The following is a 25,514-nucleotide window of genomic DNA, read 5'->3' as shown; positions in this document are numbered from 1 at the left end:
AGGATTAGGGTTAGGGTTAGGGTTGTGATTAGGGTTAGGGTTATGATTAGGGTTAGGGTTGTGATTAGGGTTAGGGTTAGGGTTGTGATTAGGGTTAGGGTTAGGGTTGTGATTAGGGTTAGGGTTAGGATTAGGGTTGTGATTAGGGTTAGGGTTAGGGTTGTGATTAGGGTTAGGGTTAGGATTGGGGTTGTGATTAGGGTTAGGGTTAGGGTTGTGATTAGGGTTAGGGTTAGGGTTGTGATTAGGGTTAGGGTTGTGATTAGGGTTAGGGTTAGGCTTAGGGTTGTGATTAGGGTTAGGGTTAGGATTAGGGTTAGGGTTAGGGTTAGGGTTATGATTAGGGTTAGGGTTAGGGTTAGGGTTGTGATTAGGGTTAGGGTTAGGGTTAGGGTTGTGATTAGGGTTAGGGTAGGGTTGTGATTAGGGTTAGGGTTAGGATTAGGGTTGTGATTAGGGTTAGGGTTAGGGTTAGGGTTGTGATTAGGGTTAGGGTTGTGATTAGGGTTAGGGTTAGGATTAGGGTTGTGATTAGGGTTAGGGTTAGGATTAGGGTTGTGATTAGGGTTAGGGTTAGGGTTAGGATTAGGGTTAGGGTTAGGGTTGTGATTAGGGTTAGGGTTAGGATTAGGGTTAGGGTTAGGGTTGTGATTAGGGTTAGGGTTAGGGTTAGGGTTGTGATTAGGGTTAGGGTTGTGATTAGGGTTAGGGTTGTGATTAGGGTTAGGGTTAGGGTTGTGATTAGGGTTAGGGTTGTGATTAGGGTTAGGGTTAGGGTTGTGATTAGGGTTATGGTTGTGATTAGGATTAGGGTTGTGATTAGGGTTAGGGTTGTGATTAGGGTTAGGGTTAGGGTTTTGATTAGGGTTGGGTTAGGGTTAGGATTAGGGTTAGAACCAGAACTTAACTTAAGCATACAGAACCAGAATCAAACTCATGCAAACAGAACCAGAATCAAACTCAACCAGAACCGAACCAGAACTGAACCAGAACCCTACCAGAACCGAACCAAACCAGAATCAAACCCAAACCGAACCCGAACCGAACCAGACCCGAACCATAACCGTATCAGAACCGAACCAGAACCGAACTGAAACCGAACCAGAACCGAACCAGAACCGAACCAAAACCGAACCAGAACCGAAACCAACCAGAACCGAAACCAACCAGAACCGAAACCAACCAGAACCGAACCAGAACCGAACCAGAACCGAACCAGACTTGAACCAGAACCAAACCAGAACCGAACCAGAACCGAACCAGAACTGAACCAGAACCATACCAGAACTGAACCAGAACCGAACCGGAACCAAACCAGAACCATACCAGAACCGAACCAGAACCGAACCAGAACCGAACCAGAATCGAACCAGAATCGAACCAGAACAGAACCGAACCAGAACCATACCAGAACAGAACCAGACTTGAACCAGAATCGAACCAGAACAGAACCGAACCAGAACCATACCAGAACCGAACCAGAACCGAAATCAAGCAAACTGAACCAGAACCAAACTCGAGCAAACAGAACCAGAACCAGAACCAACTCAGGTAAACAGAAACAGAACCAACTCAAGCGAACAGAACCAACTCAAGCAAACAGAACCAAACTCGAGCGAACAGAACCAGAACCAGAACCAAAATCAAGGAACAGAACCAGAACCATACCAGAAACGAACCAGAACCGAACCAGACTTGAACCAGAATCGAACCAGAACAGAACCGAACCAGAACCATACCAGAACAGAACCAGAACAGAACCAGACTTGAACCAGAATCGAACAAGAACAGATACGAACCAGAACCCTACCAGAACCGAACCAGAACCGAACTCGAGCAAACTGAACCAAAACCAGAACCAAACTCAAGCAAACAGAACCAGAACCAAACTCGAGCAAACAGAACCAGAACCAGAACCAACTCAGGTAAACAGAAACAGAACCAACTCAAGCAAACAGAACCAAACTCGAGCAAACAGAACCAGAACCAGATCCAAACTGGAGCAAACTTTATTAATGTCCTCAGGTTGGCATTGAGAAAAATCCGATCCCTCAGCTTGGATTGGCTGATCCGGTTTCTGCTCTCAGTGAGTATTTGCCCGGTCTAACCCTAACCCTAACCCTCTCAGAAGGAACAGATGAAGCCACGATACACAGCCTCCCCTCCATCACCTGTATTATCCTCACATGTGATTGGCCGCATGGCCGCCATGCTGACCAATCAAAACAAAGTTCTGCTGTGAGCAGAGCTGGGGCTGAGCACTGTGAGAGCTAAGCAGCAAAAGGAAAAAACTGGGAGCCGGCTCTCTCTGGATGTGAGCCGGCTCTTCTGATTCACTATAAAGCATCGACTCTCAGAGCCGCAGCTTCTGATCATGACACATCACTAATGTGTTTAATCTGTGTTACAATTATGAGGGGGTCCTTGGACAGTTTTCTCCCCTGTAAGGGGTCCCTGACTCCAAAAAGTTTGAGAACCCCTGGTCTAGCTAGTAGTGCAAACTCCTGATAGTGAAAACAAATGGAACAAACAGAGTGACACAGCTGCACAGAAACTCCACGCTGTAGACATCGCTAATCATAATAGACATCGCTATGCAGGAAGACAGTTTACATTTTTTTTTAAATCTGAGAGATCTTCAAATACAGAGTGTGTCTTTACACCGGTGAGATTTTTTCAGTTTACGGTAACTCAAATAAAAAACATGACATTTGCTTTGTTTTATATCGACCACTTAGCAGGATGAATATCATGATTAAGCAGGTATATTTTGAGTCTGAGTTGAGTTGAGAAACATTTGTGGCCATTTTTGTCATTCAGATCTATTTAGATCATTAAAGCACTGATCCTCTGATCATTATTATTATTTAATTATTTCAGTAAGGAAACTTCCTGATTCCTTTGCTGGCTCTTTTGCTTTGTCTTAGCTCATTTTATATTTTTTTGAGAAAAGAGAAAGCTGAAATGTTGTCCATCATTGTTACTTGGTTGCACTAATAAAGTGAAGTGCTGTACATCTGTGGTTGCATTATTCTATTATCAATTTGCCATCATTTTTAAGTATGTAAGAGATGATTTCATTGATAGCCATAGACTACATGTCTTTCAATGTAGACTTCCACTGAGAGGAACATATTAAACTATTTAGGAACTAAATTAGGAACTAAATTTAGACGGTCATACCAGCTTGATCATCACTGAAAATGTCCTGGAAAATGATCTCTGGGAAAGAGTGGGAACCCTGATATATTATTCAATTCCTATCCCTCCCCCATCTTGGTATCCCATTAGCAGTCGGTACATAAACTTAAACAATCACACATGTGTGCATACACACAGACATATAAATATATACACACATATCCATAAACACACATATACACACGTACCCATATGCACATATACATACATACACATATACGTACATAGATAGTACATAGGTGTATCCTGGTTGTGTCTTATGCTCTTCTCGTCATTCTTACATCCTGCCATGCTTAGAGTGCAGGCTTCCAGGTTTGCCTCAGTCAGCAGATGATGAGCAGAACATGGCAACCAGGCTCTTTTGTTGACTCTGCTCAGTTTCTGACAGACCCCATGGAGAGGAGACTTTGACAGAGGTGCAAAGTGACAAGCTGACTATTTAAAGAAGTGTCAGTGACAGTTATAATCTTGACACAGTCAAATCTGTGACATGCACACGTCAAACGAATGTTTGTTCTAATGCTTGTAAAACCTGGTATAAAATCATGGGCTGGTAGAGTATCTTTTACATTTTTCTGTAAAACACCAGGGGTATGGTTGGTCTTTCATGGTGGGGAAATACATCAAGTGGATGAGCTGTATGCTGCAGCTCAAAGTTAAAGTAGAAATTGTGTGTTATCTGCTACATGAATGTGAAATTCGGCACCAAATTCTGCAGATGGTGCAAAGCAAACACAACACTTAGTCATCAAAACAAAAGAACCATATCAAAATTGCAGACAAAGTGTTTTTTGGCTGTTCTCAGTCTTTGCTCTCTGTGTTCAGTAAGTTGACATTTATTGTAAAGTATCATCTGTCTCTTTCCCTGCAGGCAGAAGTTAATTGATGTACATGGAGAGGGGGAAGCGGATCATTTTTCAGTGTATGTGGCCTGAAAGAAGCCAAACCATCCATCCATGGCCCCAGTCTGTTCAGATTGTCTGGATGAGATAATAATAATAAGGGGAGGGCTGAATGGATAAATTAATATGATGATGTGCCACGCTGTCTGTCATCACTCAATCCAATTAGGCTAAGTGCTGTGTGTTGTTGTTGTTTTTTAGTGTTTGTTTATTTTGCAGCAGACATGATATCACAGCGTCTCTCTGGAAAGCTTTAAAGAGGCATATGTGTGTGGGTGTGGGGATAGTAAGGTCATAGCCAGGACTACTGAAGTTCCTGTGCTTTGATTGATGACAGTTGAAATTGAGTCACTGGTGTACGATCTGTGGAGATTTTTATCTTATAGCACTGCAATTTGACATGTAACTCATGTCTAACCAGTGTACAGTACTGTTGGACTTAAGAGTGAAGACCTGAAAGCATCAGAACTCCACCTACCTGTGGTGATACTGTAACTGCTGTAACATTTTTTTTACTCTGTTGGTAAGTGTTGGCCAAGCGGCAACCTCTGGTCTAAAAATTTGAGTCCAATGTGGAAGTGCTAAAAACTGCAGTTCATCGAGGATCCGCTTGAGGCTGGCTTCAGAAGTACGGGAAACCACATACACACCAATTCAAAAAAGCTGATCTTTACAGCAGAAATAAACATGTTTACAGTCTGGTACAAAAGAGTGTAGTCTGGATAGCTCATTTCTCAATCAGCACACACTGTAGGGGCTGTGAATTTTTTTCTAACGCCGCAATTTCAAAGATATTGAGATTACGAGTCTTCCAATGAGAGGCACAGCTGACTTGATTGACAGGCAGGAACACTGTAGCTGTTGGCTAGGAGGCTCAAAGCCCGCCTCTTTACGTCACAATCGCTGGACAGCAGCAATATGGCTGCCGCTGACGATTGGCCTCAAAACAGCGCTTCAGAAACAGATGGGTGACGTCACGGATACTATGTCCTTATTTTATACAGTCTATGGTGTTGGCACACTGTCTTAAAGAGTTCACCTAGAGTGGTCCCGGTAAAGTATTTATATGATGGTTAACTGTACCAAGGTTCCAGGTGTTCAACCAGACGTCAGAATCCCATAATGTCTCCTAACTGCTGAGCCTCTGTAATTAGCTTCTTCCATGCTATGTTAGCTAAAGCAGAAGTCACACAAGCACTGATGACCTTGTACACTCACATGGTTGTACACAGAATAGCACAGAACTGTGTTGATTCAATCGGCCAAGTAGATTAACCCTTTGTCAATGATACCAAGCATTTGAGTCTGACCAATACGTGAAACCAGGATCAGGGTGGAACATTTTGAGTCATAGCATGACTTCAGTATCTGTTTTTAAGTTATATTTTTGGGCCTTTTTGCCTTTATTTGATAATACAGCTGAAGAGAGACAGGAAATGTGGGGAGTAGAGAAGGGGGAAGACATGCAGGAGATGGTCGACCGGCCAGGAATCGAACCAGCGACCCCTGTGACGAGGGCTGTGGCCTCTGCATGTGGGGTGCTTAGACCGCTAGGCCACCAGCGCCCCCTCTATTTGAAATTCTGAAGAAGTATAAGCTCAGTATATACTTTGATTCCTTCCAGTTTTTTTTAAATTATACTTTTTTAAGATGATTCCTCACCAAAAGTTTAGATATGTTTGTTGCCTTTGGTTCATTTTGGTTTGGGCAGTGAACTGCTGCATTGGATGTTTGTTATCTTTTGGTTATGTAGACTTTTATTTAGTAAAAGCTCATCCCTGAACCCCTTTTATTACATGTTGTGTAGCTCTACCTGATAAGGCTGCTGATTGTAGATCTGGGGTCCTTGTGCACTTTGTTAGGGAACCTTGCTGCCCTTTTTTTTTAATCAAACACTATGTTCTATCTTTCAGCAACATGCAACAAACTCATACATGAAGGGTTACTATCACCTTCTAACCCCCTCTTGCCCTCTGCATTTGACACACTTCAGCATATTTTTATTTTTACTCCCCTTTTCTATATAATTTGTCCTTTGGAAAACTATCATCTTTATAACCATCTTTCTATTGTAACTCCTCTGTCAGTTTTTAAATCTTTTCAGCATCCAGCTGCCAGAACTGTCTGCTTTCGCAAGCATAATAAAGCAGTCATCTCAGGCCAGCATAGAAAAATAGTCCTGTTTTAGTTTGCAGATCCAACTTCTAAGAATACAAGCAGCCAAAATAGCCCGTTATGGCTGTGAGAGAAAAGTTGAGGAATGTCTGCAGAATGCTTTGATTTCTCATCCTCTGAACACACTGGTCAGATTGAATCTTAGGTGTGTGTATGTGTGTGTGAGTGAGTGAGTGAGGTCTAACCCATAGGATAGGTACAGAACACGATAGGTCTGCATTCTGTAAACAAAGACATGCAGGAGAAAAGCTGCAGCCGATTGGCTTTGCCCTTTGGGCCAGAGGTGTGGGGGGGTTATTGCTTCAATCTCTCTGTGTGTTTTCCTCCAGGATGTTTTTGGTAGTGAAGACATTGAATTTAAAGGAAATCAATGTGCAGAACTTAACCTTGTTAATCAAGAAGAGGCTTAATCCACAGTCTGACATGATTTGATCAAGTGTGCAGCCAGTGCAGGTACAGTGTAGGGGGCATTTCTTAGTTGCAACCCTAGTTTAGCAATGTATTGATTTTATTTTTGATTTATGTATTTGACCTTTCTACACAATGCCGTAAAATATGTTTAACTGCATTCAAACTTTTTAGAGTTCAAGAAAAGTAATTGAAAAAGTTTGTTTTGTCAAATTTACAATCCAAAACTAGAAGATGGAGCTAAACATCAGTTCAAAAATGATGATGAAGAACAGTAGAAGCTCCCACAATGTTTTTTTTTCTGGGTAATGCCTTGATTGATTGTTGCACTTTTATGTTTTATGTTCTTCTAAAGACATATTAAGGAGTTGACCTATCATATTTATCATTCCTGCCTCCTACTGGATTGAGTGTGCTAATAATCGCCCTGTAGAAGAAACGGCTCTGTAATGCTGGCTTTCCACAGTGATTGCTTTAAATACATAGCTCTGAGTTATTACTGAGGACAGATAGCTGATGGTGATTACATTCACAGATGCCTCATAGCCAAAATACAGAAGTTAAACTTTTGTTTTAGACCAAAAATCGCATATCAACAAGGTAGTCATTGAATTGATTTTTCCACCGCCTCTAAAGGCCCCTCTGTATTTGCTGTGAAGGAAGGAAGTGTTTCCTATTCACTTTTCCTGTGAGTGTTTTTCCAGCAGGCGGGGAAGCTTTCACTAACCTCTGTATTACCTCCAGCCTGTTAGCTTCAGGGTCCGTCCATTAGATTTAACTACATTAGTTTCCTCTTAAGTACACACTTTCTTTTTTTTTTTCTTCAGCTGCTGCAACAGGAGTTTACTTACTGTATAACTTTTGGCTTCTGTATCTATTTATGTCTTACAATAATGCTTCATAGTAATTCATATGCTTAAACTTTTCTCCTTATACAAATTAGAAAACAACTTTATAGTGTACATGAAACAAGCATCGATAGGATAGTATTATTCTTTCCAAAGCGTAAATCTCCTGTTCCTTCTAGCCTGGGACTCCTTGGGATAGTTATGACTAAATATGCACCAGGGTTTGGAAGGAGTTCATGGAAAATGAAAATGTATAATGAAAAGAACACCACAAGTGTTCACAGACTGTGAAGCCATAGATTTAGCCATGAATGTCTGCTTCAACCCAACAAATGAATCTGCTCTGCTGTAGACTGTACCGACTTGAGGGATATTTGACGGCTGATCAATTCGTTAAGTGTGCTTTTTGGTTGGCGGAAGGGCTGCAAATGTCCGTCCCAAGACTCCACCAGCCTGGTCGTTTCTGCACATGCTTTTTTGTTCCACCAGAGTAAAATGTCAGCACCCATGGAGGCGGTCTTCTGTGAGCATGGAGGCACAACGTCCATATTAATATGCAGTCAGTGTACCACATTGTGACTGACCTGAAACTTCATGGATCAGAAAAATGACGAGTGCTGCAACTAAAAATAATTTACTGAACAAATCAATGTTAAGTTACTATTTTGATTTACAATTGATAACACCCTTTTTTGTCCGTTAGACAGCAAATGTTTAGAATTTAGAATAAAAAAATTATTAAAAGATAATTCATGAATTATCAGCAGTTTGCCAAGAATTTTTGAAAATATTCTTTGCAAATAGCAAATAAACTGTAAAAAAAATGTAACGTCCATGACAACTTTTTCAACCTCTGCGAGGCAAAAACATAAATATATATTATTTAACATTGGTATGGGTAATGCAATAAACAAATAAACAAACAAATTGGCAATTGTTATTTAGTCCTGAGAATGAGTTTGGGGCTAACACAAGCAGAAGCAAGTGTTCTGTGTTTATGTATTGTTTTCAATGTACATGCAGGTGTGTTAACCAAGCGGCACCCTTCGGTCTCAAACTATGAAGCCCATGCAGAAGTGTTATAAACTGCAATTCATCGGGAATCCGCTTGAGGCTGGCTGCAGAAACACCGGAAACCACATAGACACCAATTAAAAAAAGACGATCCATGCAGCATCAATAAACATGTTTACATCCTGGTTAAAAAAACAGCTTGGCTCTACATAGCTAATCTCTCTATCGGCACATCTCTTTACGTCACACTCTGCCTGGTTGAGTTCCGCATTTCCAATATGGCTGCCGACGTAGATTGGCTTCAAAACAGCGCTCAGGAACAGCTGGGTGACGTCACGGATGCTACGTCCACTATTTATATAGTCTATGGCTACAACGTGTGTGTCCATGTGTTACTGTGTCTAAATGTTATTTACATACATACAATGAGAGTGCTCAAAAATTGTGCAATATAAAGACTTCAGTTGTAGGTGCAAGTTCAGTGCATGAAGCAGGTGGATGGAAGAATAAATGTGAGCAGAGATGGTGTCACTGACGGAGCTGACACCAAGACAGCTAGAGGTACACTCATGATCAGGGTACATGCAGACGTGCTGTAGTATTTTGTTATGTGTTTGTAGATCAAGCAGGTTATCTACAAACACTAGCATTTATACAAACCTTGGTTTGGCAATTGATATACAGTAAATGCAGAAAGCAGTTGGAAACAATGTAGTTGCAGTTATATAATGATAAATAACCAAAGATACATTTATTTTCTGTGATGTCAATTACATTAACAGGCAACTTTTAGAGATTTTTTTTACAATATTCTGACAATTCAAAAACAAACAGTTAAATAATCAGATAACATTATGCTGAGAAATATCACTTGCTGCTGCACTAGTGGTTATTGAGACATCATGACACTGCCAGAGACATTTGATGAGACGGAGGATTAGAGAAGTCCAGTGCCCTTCACTCACTGTCACGCCCACACACACACACCCATACACACCAACAACAAAAAAATACACACAGGCGTTCCTCTCTCACGTAAGCTGCCCATCTGTCCCATGAGACCAGCAGCTGGTGGGTGGCGGGAGAATCCACTCTGAACTTGACCTTTGACACCCTGCAACAGGAGAGGTCAGCCACTGTGTCTGTCTGTTGTGTCTGTGCTGCAACCAATCTGCTTGGCCTGGACATGCAGCTGTGCTCTCTAACACAAACACACACATACAAATGCACACAGAAACCCTGCCTTGCCATTAGAATCATTAACTGGACACTGATTATATTAAGGCCAGACCCACAAGACTCATTTCACTAAGTGCAAAAAGCTTGTGCGAGAGGTTGTGTGTGTGTGTGTGTGTGTGTGTGTGTGTGTGTGTGTGTGTGTGTGTGTGTGTGTGTGTGTGTGTGTGTGTGTGTGTGTGTGTGTGTGTGTGTGTGTGTGTGTGTGTGTGTGTGTGTGTGTGTGTGTGTGTGTGTGAGTACAGTATATGGCTGTCTGTCCACTTGTGTGAGATCATATAAGTTGACAGCCACTGTTTTGGGCCTCATAGCTTGTTTTGCTCTTGGTGTGCTTTACCTTCTTGACATCCTGTCTCTGCTGTCCCCTCCAGTTTAAGTTGATTTGATGTTAGTCATAAAGTGGCAGCTTTAGTGGAAAAATAGAGTCGTGAGTAGAGTAAGAGGCAGAGAAAGAGCTGGTGAGGACAATAATAGAGTGTGTTTGTTTGTGTGTTACAGCAGAACAGCTAAAAAATATGAAATAAAGTCCTGTAGTGGATTGTGCAGGCTCTTCTGAATTCCCGAGCATGATGCAGCTCTTGATGCTTAGTAATTGTTCCTGGCTTCATATTCTTCTGTGTCCACTTGTTGAGGGGGTTTCAAAAAGTGCTACCTTCCTGGTATTTATGTGACCAACTATCTTAGTAGCTTTCCTCCTTGGTACCAACATTGTATCCTTACTGATTCCTCTCTCTCTGCTCCGTTCTCTCCTCAGATCACCAGAAACTCGAGCGGGAGGCAAGAATCTGTCGTCTGCTCAAACATCCAAACATAGGTGAGTCATTTTTTTTTTTCGAGAGCCAGCAGACTAATGGATCAGTTGAACAGCTCCATTAATTCAGAAGATCAAAGGAAGAAAAAAAATATGTTAAGAATTAAAAAGTTTAAAGCTCCTGTGACGATTTTTTAGCTGGTTATGAAATAGACTGAATCACAATATTGATGCTTCTGTATGAGCTACAAAAGGCGAAAGAGACCAACAGCGAAAAGATGATGTGGGGTAGGTATACTTATTTTACATTTTTCAAGGTAAAGTTTCACAGCGAGTGATACATTTGGCTGTTAAAAGACAACAAAGGAAATTATTTTTTTACTTGTGTACAGGATATGATCAGCAAAGGGACTGAATACAGTACAGCTTCCAGTCCAGTTCCAGAATCACTATAATGAAATGTAAAGCAAAACAAAAAAGAGCCATTCATTAACAAAGCACAAACCTACGTGCATTTATTCAGAACTCTTACTTAAAATAAAAACAAACTTCTATGTGTTGAAAATGTAACTTTGGCTATGCAAATGCTGTATTTATAACAGAGAGTAATGTGTGGAATACAAATAAAAGCTCCTATTGAGAAAGTGTTAGATGGATAGACATGAGGCCAAGATGCTGTGTGTGTTAAGTGGGACAGGTGTGACTTAAAGGGGACAGATGACAGCTGTTGTTGTGCACAATAGGGCTGTAAGTAATGTTTTTTTTTATTGTCTATTTATCTGTTGATTATATTTTCAATACATTGAGTAGGGGAATGGTCAAGAAATGCATTCAGAAAATATTAAAAAATGGTAATCTTTCTCCCCAAATCTCTGAAATGAGGATGAGGATGCAAAAAAGGTCCAAGAAAGAGGCCTTTTCTATGGGCCCCTGCCTGCATTGACAGCTTTTTATTTTTCATTTTTTATTTTTTATTTTGTTTTTGCAAAATCATTCCAGTACAGCCAATACAGTGTAATAGTTAACAGTTTTTTTTTCTGTTTTTAAACAAACACACACATACGCCCTCCCACCACCCCACTCCCTCAAGCCCCAGCTCAAGTTAGGAAAATAAAGAATTAAAATAAAATACAATACAATTAAGTGATATGTCGTAAAGAAATAAAGAAATAAATAATAAGTAAATAAATCAATAAATAGAAATACAAGATCTATTATTATTCATTTATTTGTTAGTTAATCGGTGCCCTACTATAATGAGGACCCTCTATACTCATATCCCCACAGTCTGACACCCTGCAGGTAATCAGCCTTATTTTCTTTAAAAAAAAATACTCAAATCCATTAAGCTAACCAAAGAAATGTAAGAAATGTCAAAAAGTATTTGATAACTAATGGATTAATCACTTAATTGTTTTGGCTCCAGTGGCAACAACAGGATAAGTGTTGGACTGTTCACCGACGTGGTCAGTGGTAACAGGAGAGGCTGTGACACACAGCTGGCGGAGGCTGTTAGTGCCTGATTGCCAAAATTTGCATCATAATTTCACTCCTCCTTCTCTGAGTCATCTCAGTGAAATTTAAACACACCAACATGACACACAATTTTAGTTTCAGTGTGACTTTCACTTTTTATTGGTATCATTATCTCTGATGCCCACTGTGACCACCTGTGCTTTAAACTGCTGAGAATAAAAAAAGATGCTTGCCGGAATCATCACATTATCAAGTTTCACTCGGTGCCAAAGTACCAGCAACCAAAGTGTAACAAATGTGAAAAGTTGCCTCTTTCTTATCTGATGAATAGACCTGCTGTGTCAGACTTTGAAGCTTTGAAGCTCCAACCCTAAAAAACTAAACTTCTTTCCGTTTTGTTTAGTCTCTGGCACTTAAGTTTCTCACATCTTGTACAACTGAAACTTATCACACAACTGAAGGTGTTTGTGTGTGCATGGCTGTTTGTGTGTGTGTGTGGTGTGCACACCCACACAATAGACAGTGGCCTCTTGAGAAAGGAAGGAAGTGGCTAAGTGTCTTTGTGGCAGAACAGCCAAGTGCCTTATCATGCAGTAGTGTGCTGCCCAGTGCAAGCTGTACACCCACCCTCTCACGTACACACAGTATGATAACAGCATAATAGGAATGGTTTCATTGGTCCCTCTTTCTTCTTCGTCCCACCTGATTCCTGCTTATTCATCGTCCTTTTCTTCCTTTCATTTCCTCCCTCAGCTCCTCTTTTTTGTATCCCACTCTCACGGGAACAGCTTGTCAAGTTTTCTTTTCTTCAAATGTAAACGATCTAAAGGAGGAAGAGAACAATATGCAACCTTTCCAGGCCTAATTTAAACACCCAGGCACCTTCACCCACCTTGACACAGGCAGGTTTTAATCTCCTTTTGAGCACTTGGTTTAGTTGGCTGCTGTATTTCCAAACAAGAGCTGTTGGCTACAGTTGTCCTTTTGTTGGCAACAACTCTGTTCCCCGCCTGGTTTTGTGCTTCCTTAACAGAGAACAACTGAAAGGAAATTATCAGTATCACATTAATTATGGGTTGTTAAATTATGGCAACCATTCTGTCAACTTCATCCCCCAGGGGCTGATTCCTAGTTGCCAAATAGCCAGGTGGTGGTCAGGCTACAAACCTATTGTAGAGTTGAGTGGATCATTACAGATAGACAGAGAAAAGCCCTGCTGATGAAACCTGGTTTCTCAAAGGGTAAAGCTGTATCACCTGAACTTGGCTGTGTTTAATGCAGTTCTTAATGTGCATCAACAAAGAGTTAAGCCAAGTTGAAAAGGTCAGGAACTACGTTAAAGGCCAGCACACAGATTTGCATTAATACAAGACTAAACATAAAGACAGGCATGCATGTTTTAATTTGTGGATGTTTTTTGCATTAAAAGCAGCCAAAACACTCTTCCCACTAGTAACAAGTAAAAGGTACAATATCTGATCTATTGCAGCGTTCAGGTAATCATTATCAGAAGGAAATACAATACCATCCTTTGGTGTCAGTGGCTAAAGAAGCGGGGTTACATCCACCTGCTAAAGTTTTTCTTTGAATAACTATTTTGCCATTTTGCTTTTCTTACTTGAAAGTGAAAGTCAAAGTGAGAAAGTAATCGTGGAGGAGGAAGCGAATGATATGCAGCAAAGGGTCAGGCCTGTAATTGACTTCTGGTGGCTAGGATAAGTACTTGGCATTAATGTGATCTGCTCTCCCTGATGAGCTACCATGGTGCCCCCAGCCAATAGCCCATTTTCAACATGCACACCTATTGACAGGTATCTTGTATTGAAGATGTAATTATAGCTTGTTGTTAAAAGACTAAATCCACTGTTATGTCACACAATAAGAAGACAATGAGGGTAATATAGCAGGAACGTCTTATTGTAATCCCCTGCTGCTGCTTCCTTGACTTGTGCTGCCCACTTTCATTTTCTGGATGGGATCAAGCTCACACATGCAGGTGGTTTTGGGAAGTTGCCATTTCCAATCAGCAACAAAGAATTATGTATCTTTTAGAACAGGGGTTCCCACACTTTTCAGCCCACGACCCCCAAAATATAGGTGCCACAGACTCGCAACCCCCACTGTCCCTCAAAGTGATTTAATGTGGCTTAATTTAGCTGGTCTGCAGAAAATGAGCCTACTTATATGAGCATGTGTCTGTGTTTCATGTGCTGTTATGAATTAACCTGCTGCTACTGATGCTTTTGATAATGCACTGGTTACTAACCCTGAACTTAGGAGTCAAACTCATTACATTGTCTATTTTCAAGGTTTTATTTCAAGTTTATCTACTATCTTTGTTGATATTTTTTACTATAAATGAGTAAAATGTACTGTTTTTAGATAGATTTTTTCAGTATTTCTTTGTTCACCACAAGTTAACAAATTAATACAAAACCAAAAAAGAGAAGAAAAAATAAATAAATACAAAAAATACAGAAAAATATATAAATAATAATAATAATGATAGAAATGATAAAAATTAACAGTATAAACAGTACAAATACAAAGGTAGATAAACATAAAAAAAATATATGAATAAATAAAATAAACATTAAAATAATAAATATTTTTAATGACTTGAAAAAAAAAAAACATTCTGGAAGACATCTCATGATCCCCCATTTGTGTCTCACGGCCCACCAGGGGGTCCCAACCCACACTTTGGGAACCCCTGCTTAAGAGGGTTCCTAGGTTACTTTGAGATAATAAAGTTAGCCCATTTGCAGAAAGCAGGATTTTAGTGAGGGGTTACTTTAAGAGACAGGAACTAAAACAGACAGAGGAAGAGCTGAGGTGCTGTGTTAGGCTATGTAACATAAAGAAATATTTCTTTGTCTTTGAAACATGCAGAGCTTCTCTAGTGGAGTCCAAGAGTTACAGTTAAGATCAGAAAACCAGAATACGCCCTCTTTTAACAAAACATGACTCATTATTATATCATCTAACAGCCACAGCTTTCCAATTCTATCAGATTTTTATCAACTACAAGACAATGTTTCCTAACTGTCCATGCTTAAAGTGATGTTTTAAAGAGAGCAAAGATCATTGTCATGATCAAATTAGTTCTAGATAATTGTGTGAATTCTAACTCAAGTCTCTCTCTTTCTTTTCCCTCACTAGTCCGACTCCACGACAGCATCTCAGAGGAAGGCTTCCATTACCTCGTCTTTGACCTGTAAGTGAGTCACATTAGTCTACACAAACACAAACACTTTCAGGTCAAGAGTTCTGCCAGGACTATTGCTTCAGGATAAATTTCCTCACATAAGTACCAAGTGACCATGACTCATTTTTTTCACAGTGCAGTTTATCAGTTTTCGACTAAGCTGCCTTGACAAAGAGGGTCATTCACTCCCCAAATTAAGCCCTGTGGTGTTAGTGATACCAAAAAGGATGTTTACTGCAACTTCACATGAGTGACTTGTTAAATTATTTTCTCAGATGTAGTATCATAATGTTCTACTTTATTTTACCTCTAGACATTTTCGAAAATGCAAATACCAACTACAATATACCCAGACTTTTGTATCTGCTAGAGTTTCCCTTTAATACTTAATATAATTATTAGAAGGTGTAAAACAAATACACATAATTATGATGGAAAATCTGTTTTTCTTTGTTATTGTTTTATAATTTGCCTAAAACTGTTAGAATTTTTGGGGCTAACTTTTTTCACATTGTACATTTGCACATTCAATTGCACTATGACATAAACAACTCAATGAGTCCATGCACAACATTTATATTTGTATTTATATTTTTATATTTATTACTGCTGTCTCCCTTTATTTGTGTTCTTTGTGGCTTTATATGGGACCGGAGAAATGAAATTTCGTTCCATATCATGCGACAGCTTGGGTTGGCATGACAATAAAAAACCTTGAATCCTTGAATACAACTTTATTTGACCGATTAATAACAATGTTGGAACAAAGGAGAGGGACCCTTTTTTCTTACTGAACGATATTGTAATAATATTCTTAACTTTTTGTTTTATTGTTGTAATATTGTCTGTATCTGTATTTTATATTGTTTCCACTTGAACGAGTCAACCAAGTCTATAATTTGTCTATGTGTCTGTCTGCAGTGTCACTGGGGGAGAGCTGTTTGAGGACATCGTTGCTAGAGAGTATTACAGCGAGGCAGATGCCAGGTACAGTATATCTAGTGATAACATGTTCTGTTCTGTGCATTTCAAGCCATCTTTTATTTCGCCCCATGACACATCTTTTTTTTTTTTGAAAATATATTTATTGCTTTTATGAACATAGAAAATACAGACTTCACAAAAATAGAGTAAAAATAAAAATAAAAGCTAACCCACCCCCCACCTCCTTCCCAAAAGGAAAATAAAAAAAACAACAACAAAAAAGAACACGTCTGTCGCAATAGCAGCCTTGATCACATTAAAACCTTATCTTAAGCAGTTCTTATTAGAAAAAAACAAAAACGTGAAAAAACAAAGACACATATTCGCAGCAGGATGTACAGTTATGACACAGAATATTAATCTTTGCCACGAAGAAGGTTTAGCAAAGGGTCCCAAATCTCATTGAACACACTTCCCCTGTCTTCTTTGTGGTATCTCAGTCTCTCAAGATGCAGAGTGTTCGCCATTTTTCCCAGATCAAAGGTGTGCACAGAGTCGATCCTCCACACTTTTTGCAACCATCATTCCAAACAAAACAGCTTTCTTCCCATACTTATCAACAGAAGATAAGGAGCTTGCAGCTCCAAGGATGGCCACCAGTGGGTCAGGTTTCCAACATTTTCCAAAAGCCTCAGACAAACCAGGCTGAACCATTAAAATGTTGGGAAAGCACAAACTATGTATCTTTGTTAGAGTACTTTGTGCTTTAGGAACAGCAATGCTTGTGGTTTATGAAGGTTCTCAGAGGTTGTTTCAGTTTGCCTTTTATTTTTAAACATGTCACTTGGGGCTTTTAAATTTATTTTCATTAATAAATAATGACAAAGCTGTTAAGGGTTTTCAAACCTTATTTTTTCTTTTGGCAGAAGTTGCAGCTTATCTTTTGCGCTGCAACACATAACTGGCCGGGTCTGTGCAGACTGAAGATGAATTTGTTGAGACGTGAGGTTGAAAAAAATCCAAATATGTATCGAAAATCGACTGTACACAATGAAATAAAAAGAAAAAAATGAACTTTGTTCCATAAAAAATGCAATCCTGTAAACATAGTAATACCATAAAAATACCTTACAGCAAAATCATACGATGTAGCATTTTCAGGCAGTGTCACAAAGTCTCTCTGTGCAAACAAAATATGAACTACAATCATTTCTGTCCAATTTTTGCCCAATTTCACGAGTCTGTGAAAATAACAATGTTTTTTTTATCTGTATGCCAGTGCCATGTGCATCTAGACTTCATCCAGCATTTTTGAGGTTTTAGAAGCAGGAGGCAGACACTGCAGAAAAAGTACAAAATATTAATTATGTTGATTGAGCCTTTTCCTTCTGATTTAAGTCTATACAGGAAATCCTACGCCAAGGACTGTGTTTTAATAGAGAAATGATTGAAAAGCAGGAAAGACATTACAAAGCTATTGGACACATGACGGTGAAAAAATGAGAGACTTAGGAAAGTACGAGAAGCAATGAAGGCGACTGATGGGAGCTGGATTTACTGCAATAATAGACAGTGTGAAGTTCATTGTCCGCCTATTTTGGACACAACATTGGGAGATTTTCTTACAGAGAGGGAACACAACTCTGTCCAAATCTGTGAACATCCATGCTGTTGACCCTGACTTCACCTTTCCTCATGTCAACCTCAATTTGAAAAAAAGAAACTGTAGTTATTTTAAGTGTGCATCAGACCAGCAGAATTGCTGATATGTAACCGAGGACAAGCTTACATAAGATACCCTCAAAAACACACTCACCCTGCCTGCTCCACTTCCTTCCCCACATTCATTCACACAAAAATGCACCCAATACTTCTCCCTCATACACCACATTTCCTTTTTCATGTGAAGATTGCAAAGGGTGGCAGAATTACATTTCACATATGACTGTTGTTCCTGCATACATATACAAAGATCATAAATATACCAGTTTCTTATGAATGCATGGGAAATTATACAGACTGGAAATAGAACTATTGCTTTTACTTTTTATTGATTGAATTGTGTAAATAACAATAAAAAAACCCTTCTACATTTAAATGTGTTTCTTAAATGTTCATGTTGCCAGACAGACTTGTAGCATGTTGAACACTATATGAAACAGACCCCTTATTGTAGAGATTTGCTTCTATTCTACATTCTCTCATTCATGAAAAAAAGCCACCCAACAATGAGAGGGTGAAGGACCTCATTGTTATTAAGTAAAAGGTAATGTATAGCAAAGGGGTGGACATTTAAATTTAAATCCTGACTGTCTGAGGAGGAGTGCAGTGGTCTTGGTTGTTGCATTTTGCTTTGTTTTCTTCCCCCTCTACTTCAGTACTTGGTTTGGTGTCGTCTTGCACTTGAAGTGACAAATGTGTCTGGTCTCTGTTTCTCATCTCTCTTCGTCTCCTCCAGCCACTGCATCAATCAGATCCTGGAGAGCGTCAGTCACATCCACCAGCATGACATTGTGCACAGGGACCTCAAGGTGAGTTATCACACACCTGTTGGTAAATATAAGAGGACTTCTTGCGCTGTATCGTAGCACAAAAGACTCTGATAGGGATATATCACTATGTTGTAAGTGTAGATGAAAGTCATTTGTAGACTTAACAGCCCACAATCCACACACACGCTCTCTGGAGATGTCATGCTGTGACATTAAGACCAACTTAAGAGCTGAACGTCATCCCTTCTTTTCATCTTCTTTCTTCTCCTCATTTCTCCATATATCCCATCTTCTCCTCTGTCTACACCCCCTCTCATATTTCCCCTATCCCTTTCTTTCCCCTCTTCCTTCCACTATTTTCTCCTCTGTCTTCCCCCTGTCCTGCACTGCTGAGGAGTGACGAAAGCAAACCAGCTGCTATTAATAGCAGGTCGGTGGGTGAGATGACGGCTAGTGACGATTCGCTTGCAGCAAGACTGTGCACCCTGAGCAGACACTAACAGCACTCTGACCTCGTCAGCTGTGTAATAATTGAGTTGACAGAATGAAGACAGCAAAGTGAACTGAGGTTTCAACACCTGGATGATTACACCAAGTTTCTTTTATTGTCAATACCGAGTTCACAGTCCTAAACTTTAATAGTTTACCTAACAGTCTTGTTCAATTATTTCACAAGACAGGGCAGGGTTAAACCATTCCTCTAGGGTAAACAGACACACATAATTATACAATCTGTTTTTGTGAGAGTGGCGTAAATGGACTGGTGCTGTTTTTCTCTGATTTTCTTTTAGCTTGCATACAGATCTTGGTTGGATCTTGAACTTAGGGACAGCAGAGTTTTAATGAGACAAAAGCTTGATGATAGATGTGGGCAAAGAAAACAGAATTTACAGAATTGAAACTCTTATCATGCGTTCTACTGCATCTGTGCTGCATTGTTTCTAACAAACCCATTTGGCCAAAAAGCAAACATCCCCACTGAAACATATTTTAAATTCAAGTAGAGTTTTCAAAAATACCTAATATGTCAGGCTGAATATATGTCCTTAGTAAAGCACAAGAAGCAGAACAAACTCAGTTTTGGATTCTTCTTTTTTTCTCAGTTGAAACATTTTAATACATTACATGATTCACCACTCTTTGAGAGACTGGGTGAAAAATAGTTCAGAATTTCCAGAATTATGTTTCTCAGTGTTCAATTTCAAAGAATTGAGGATTTAATCCCCCTTAGTACTTCATGTTTTTAAAAGATTCAGAGAATCTGGAGGAATCTCTGTACAAAAGAAACAAAGCTGATATAGATATTGGATGACCTTGATATTCGGGCCCTGAGGTGGCTGCAATAAAAAAGACACGACTCTGTAGTGGAAATCACTGCATGGGCTCAAAATTAGATTTAAAAACTAGTTTCTGTGAACATAATTTGACTTCATAAAAGCTTCAGAGGAGGGCTGAGAAAAGGTAATGCAGAAAATAGAACGCAGATGAGCAATAAGCAAAACATAGCAAAAAGGACAATGGCTTTTTGTCTCTGCAGGGGTCCAGTGATACAGAATCAACACTAATGTTGCTTTGCTAGGTTTGGTGATTATATGTCAGTGTTGTGATTGCGGCTTGTTCAGCTGCCCTGTTTCCAAAATAATCAGTAAAAGCTGCTTCAAAGGATTACTTTCTTTGAGAAAGATGTTTAGCGGAACAAACCCTCCAGCTTAAGAAAAATATTTTATCTGATATATTTTGACTTTTTCCGAGAACATCCTGGGGACGGAGCAGAGTTGGAGCCATGAAAATACTAATAATGCCAACTAAGGGTGCCATGGAGAGTTGTGACCTCACATATCATATTTTTGCCTCCCTGTCATCTTGGGAGGGCCTCTCGCTGAAGGGAAAACAGGAATTAGAGAAAAAGAGTTGAGTGCTCTTGGCTGGTGGCAGACTGGGTTGCCATGGTAACTGTGGGGTGAGGTCACCCGGCTGCTGCAGCAGCACCAGCGTAGGGACTCATTATGCCACCTCCCATCTATCTGTCTCTATCTGTTTCTCTCTCTTTTTTTTCTCCTCTTGCCCTCACCCCAGCTCACCGTCCCTGTGCAATCCTCCTTTTTATGTGATCTCTTTCCAGTTGTTTTAGCTCAGCTCGATAGAAACGGTGGGAGGAAGGAGGGATAGATAGATGGACTGATGGAAGGAGAGATAACTAGATGGAGAAAGAGAAGCTTTGACACTGTCAGATGAGAAGTAACAGGCTTGAGGCTCAAAGACCAGTACGAGTGTCAGACTCTTGAACATCGTCAGGTTTGAGGCAATAAGGGCAGACATAGACTGCAAGGCTTTAGCTCTACAGACACACAAACACCTACACACATAAAGCCTGCCAGTGGGATATGTAGTCTAGAAAGTAAGGTCACTGTGTAAGGTCACCCTTTGAAAGAAAAACATCTCATGCTGGTATAAACATGCTGTTATCTGCTTACTTTAACTAGAAAATACATCTGACTGGGAACCTTTGTATGCTCAGCTAGCATCTTCTTCTTTAGACCTAGACACGGTTAAAGAATTGTCCTACATTTAGGTTTAAAGTTACCATGAAACCGTATATTCACAGGTCAGTCTGACACCATATGCACACTTAACAGCAGAGTGTCACAACCTTTGTCTCTCAGAGGGATATATATATATCACTTCGCTTTCACTTCTGGATGAACGTTTAATCTCCACAGCTTACCTGATAGGGCTGAGCTGGTTCTGCTTCCCTGGCCTGGAGAACTGTGATACTCCGAAGCTATCTGCAATGTTGTCAAAGATGTTTGAAAAATTAGATGGGAAGAACTGGCACATAAACTGAAGCCAATGTGTATTGAAGCAATGCAGAATACTTTATAAGGATAAAAGGACAGTTGATAGGTCAGAGGTAGCTAAAGACATCTGTAGACTAATATTTAGGAGCTCTTATTGTATCGCCAATTCAAGTTAAATTCCTTCATTGTAAATTTCTCAGAGGTTTAATGGTGGGACCAAGTCCTCCTGCCCCTGATGTGACATCGGAGTAGTAACAAAGGTTAATGGTGGAGCTTAAATCTGGTTCTATTTAGACTCAGAGCTTAAATGATTACACTAAATTTGCTAAATTTAACATTGTTTTCTTCACAATTTCAACAAAAATGTTTTTAAAAGCCTTACAATATAGCATAGTGTTAGGGTTGGCAAAAACAGACCAATGGGGCTAGCTACGTAGCCTAGCAAGACTGTTTCTTAAATCAGTAACACTTTGAACATGAGAACAGGTAAATCGTAGAAAGCCACTTAATAACAATGATTCTCTGTCAAAGTCTTCCAAACAATTTGCTACTCTTTCAAACGGTAACTTAAAGGGGACATATCATGCTTTTTTCATCAATATATATTGGTCTAAGAGGTCCCCAAAACATGTCTTTAAAGTTTATGCTCAAAAAAACACTTTAAAATCAGATTTTGGCATGCCTGAAAAGTCCTCTTCTTCATTCCTCATCAGAACACTCTGTTTTCCCTCTGACCACGCCCCCTCCAGAAGTGGATGTGCCTCGGCTCTCCAGCACGTTGATCTAATGTTTACATGTTGGCTGAATATACACGGCTGCTCAGAGATCGCGTTACTTCAACCCTCTGAATCTGATCCTGACGGAGAGGCGCCTGTAGCAGGACCTTTCTGAACGATTGGTCATAGATTTAGTGTTTCTTGTTGTTTTATTTATCAGTGTGTAGACGTGTGTCTTGGTACACAGCTACGAACATGTAGCTATGTGGCTATGCTAACTAGCGTTGGCACTTATCCATGATAAATAAAAATCATCAACTAGATCTTCAAATCTGCAGACGTGGGGAGTAAAACCGACTTCTGCCAGAAAGGCAGCAGGACCTTTTATGAAGGATTGGTCACAGATTTAGTGTTTCTTGTTGTTTTCTTTGTCAGTATGTAGACGTGTGTCTTGGTACACAGCTACAGCTACAGCTAAAGCTACAGCTACAGCTACAGCTATGAACATATAGCTATGTGGCTATGCTAATTAGCGCTAGCACTTATCCATGACAAATAAAAATCATCCACTATATCTTCAAATCTGCAGACGTGGGGAGTAAAACCGACCTTTGTGTTTATTAAGACAGCCTACAACTAGCATGCCTCCCTCCTAAGCTCCTTGTTAGCACTCCTTGTTGTGCAGGTAATGAAAAACGGGGGAGGGATTCAGTATTATTTTATACAGTCTATGGGCTGAACAAGCTCCGAGCTCTGACTCCGTGACAGACCGGATATTGTTGTTACGTAACAAAAACACGGAAGTATGAAACGGCTCGTTTCACACACATTTACAGAAAGGTGTAGAAATCAGAACAGGGGCAGAATGGATTTTTTTCATTCTCGGGGGGTTTGTAGACATGCCAGGGACACATATTTCAGGTAGAGAACCATTAAAAAGTCCATTTTGCATGATATGTCACCTTTAAGTCTTGGTTTGTACCTCATGGTAATGCAGATGGAGTTTCTGGTACATCTGTCTTTGCTTGCTTGCTTGAAGAATCATGAGTTCTTTTTTAAAAATAAATCGTTTCTCAAATTTGTGGATAATCACCTTTTAAATATAAACTATTTCAGTCCTTCTCACCAGGCTAACACTGATTATACTGTGTAAAAAGGTCATCATTACCTGTGGAGATGCTTGCTAGCACAAGCTGGGTCACCTTAATGAGTCATTAGACTCTTGTTCTGCATGTCATTTTTTTCAGTGGTCACCCAAAGCTGTTCTGGCTATTAGGCTTTCCTTCTACCAGATTCCGCTCTGTCTTCTTCAACTTTTTGATGGATAGGTTAAGTTAGGAGGAAAATGAACTGTTGTGAGTTTTAAGCTTATTTGGTAGAGTAGAGTTTAACTCAGCTGAAAACTAGGGGGGACAAGCTGTTTTCAGTCTGGGCCCCACATCTGTGGAATGAACTGCCGGAGGAAATTAGGTTGGCGGACTCTGTGCTCTCTTTTAAGTCATTGCTCGAAACATTCTTTTATCGGAGAGCATTTCCTGATTTTATTTAATCAAGGTGTCTTGCACAAGGTACTGCTTTTATTTGGTTTTTATTTGGTTTTTATTTCGTTCTCTTTTGTTTTACTTTTTTTTTTAATTTGTTTTTAAAAAAAATTAAATTTGTTTTAATTTGTTTTTATGATTTCATGTTCTTTTAAATGTTATGACATTTGCACTGACAGTATGGCCTTTTAAAATGCTCTTTATTTTTGCACATGTCCTTAGAGGAATTGTAAAGCACTTTGTAACATAGTTTTTGAAAAGTGCTCCATAAATAAAGATTATTATTATTATTATTATTATTATTATTATTATAGAGTTGTTCATTTTGATGATGAAGTCTTTACATATTGCATTTACATCAGAGTCCCCATCTTAATATGATTGAATTGTGTTGTAGTTGCAATGTATTGTTCATGAATTTACACCAGCGGATAAACACAGTTATGTTGATTGAAAACTTTTCTTAACTCTTCAATTCTGCAGCTTTACTTTGGAAAAGAAATGCTTATATCAAATGCTGGGGAATCAAAAAAAGAGAAAAAAAGAAAATCTGTAAAAACGAAATAGCAAGAATAAGTTGATGTTTACTGAGCAGTGCGCACTGTATCTAGCCTCCAAAATCTCTTATAAGGATCTAACATTCCTTACATGTTCAGAATTTGGTGCCCTTTTCTATTAAAGTGATTTTATATTAGATGTCATTTAAAGTTTGTGACAAGTTCTGACTTTTTGCATGATTGTGTCATCAGAAATACTGCTTTCAATATGTGACAGCTCTCTGAAAAGGTCTTTCCTTTGGGGGAGGCCTTTGAAGCATGTTTGACCAAATCATGCCTCATTACAGTAGATGTCATCAGATCCTGCAGCTCATCCTGTCATGAACACAAATAGAACATTTCTTGAAGCAGGGTACATGATGTTTTCTTTTGCGCTTGATTAAAAGGCAATTTCTAACCCTATTTAAAATACAGTGGGGCAAAAAAGTATTAAGTCAGCCACTGATTTTGCAAGTTCTCCCACTTAGAAAGATGAGAGAGGTCTGTAATTTTCATCAGAGGTACACTTCAACTATGAGAGACAAAATGAGAAAAAAAAATCAAGGAAAATCACATTGTAGGATTTTTAAAGAATTTATTGGTAAATTATGGTGGAAAATAAGTATTTGGTCACCCACAAACAAGGAAGATTTCTGGCTCTCACAGACCAGATGAAAATTACAGACCTCTCTCATCTTTCTAAGTGGGAGAACTTGCAAAATCAGTGGCTGACTAAATGCTTTTTTGCCCCACTGTATATACATGGATACATTTAACAACTTATTTGTGTTTATACATATGATGATAAAAAACATATGCTAATCCTTCAAATGTTAATGTTTGTCTGTATTTTTGTAACTTTGTTTTGTTTTGTGTGGTTTCAAATTTGAGCAAGACAGAATTTCACACCAACTTGTGTGACATTTTACAGAAAAAAATGAACAAGTACGAATGCAAGTTGAATCCCAAGTTGCAGGCTGAGTAAAATTGAATCTTTGTGTGTGTGTTTGTGTTTTGCAGCCAGAGAATCTTCTCCTGGCCAGCAAGATGAAGGGAGCAGCTGTAAAGCTTGCAGACTTTGGTCTAGCCATCGAGGTGCAGGGGGACCAACAGGCATGGTTTGGTAAGAAATTAGGACTGTATTATCAACTTGAGCTGATTATCTTTATTTGAGAAAATGAAGTATTAAATTAGTACTATTAGAGCCGGAGTTTGACTTTTAATGCATTTTGATAGTAATATTTCAATGTCTTCTGTAAAAGAGAAAAGTGATAAATATCAGTTACGG

At 39.3% G+C, this 25,514-nt stretch overlaps 1 protein-coding gene across 8 annotated transcripts in view; it reads left to right on the top strand.

Annotated features, from left to right (window-relative positions):
• LOC117811598 (calcium/calmodulin-dependent protein kinase type II subunit gamma) overlaps positions 1–25,514 on the top strand; it is an 88,793-nt gene that overhangs the window by 32,136 nt on the left and 31,143 nt on the right. For all 8 annotated transcript variants that reach the window (XM_034681976.1, XM_034681971.1, XM_034681975.1 and 5 more), the window contains exons 3-7: positions 10,539–10,598; positions 15,174–15,228; positions 16,141–16,206; positions 18,602–18,674; positions 25,247–25,349. In XM_034681976.1, the coding sequence (XP_034537867.1) occupies positions 10,539–10,598; positions 15,174–15,228; positions 16,141–16,206; positions 18,602–18,674; positions 25,247–25,349 (357 nt within the window). The remainder of the gene's footprint in view (positions 1–10,538; positions 10,599–15,173; positions 15,229–16,140; positions 16,207–18,601; positions 18,675–25,246; positions 25,350–25,514) is intronic.

This window comes from Notolabrus celidotus, chromosome 4 (genome assembly GCF_009762535.1).
Source record: "Notolabrus celidotus isolate fNotCel1 chromosome 4, fNotCel1.pri, whole genome shotgun sequence".
Lineage (NCBI taxonomy): Eukaryota > Metazoa > Chordata > Actinopteri > Labriformes > Labridae > Notolabrus > Notolabrus celidotus.
Note: the sequence above shows the minus strand (reverse complement) of the source record. Positions and strands in the feature narration are given on the sequence as shown.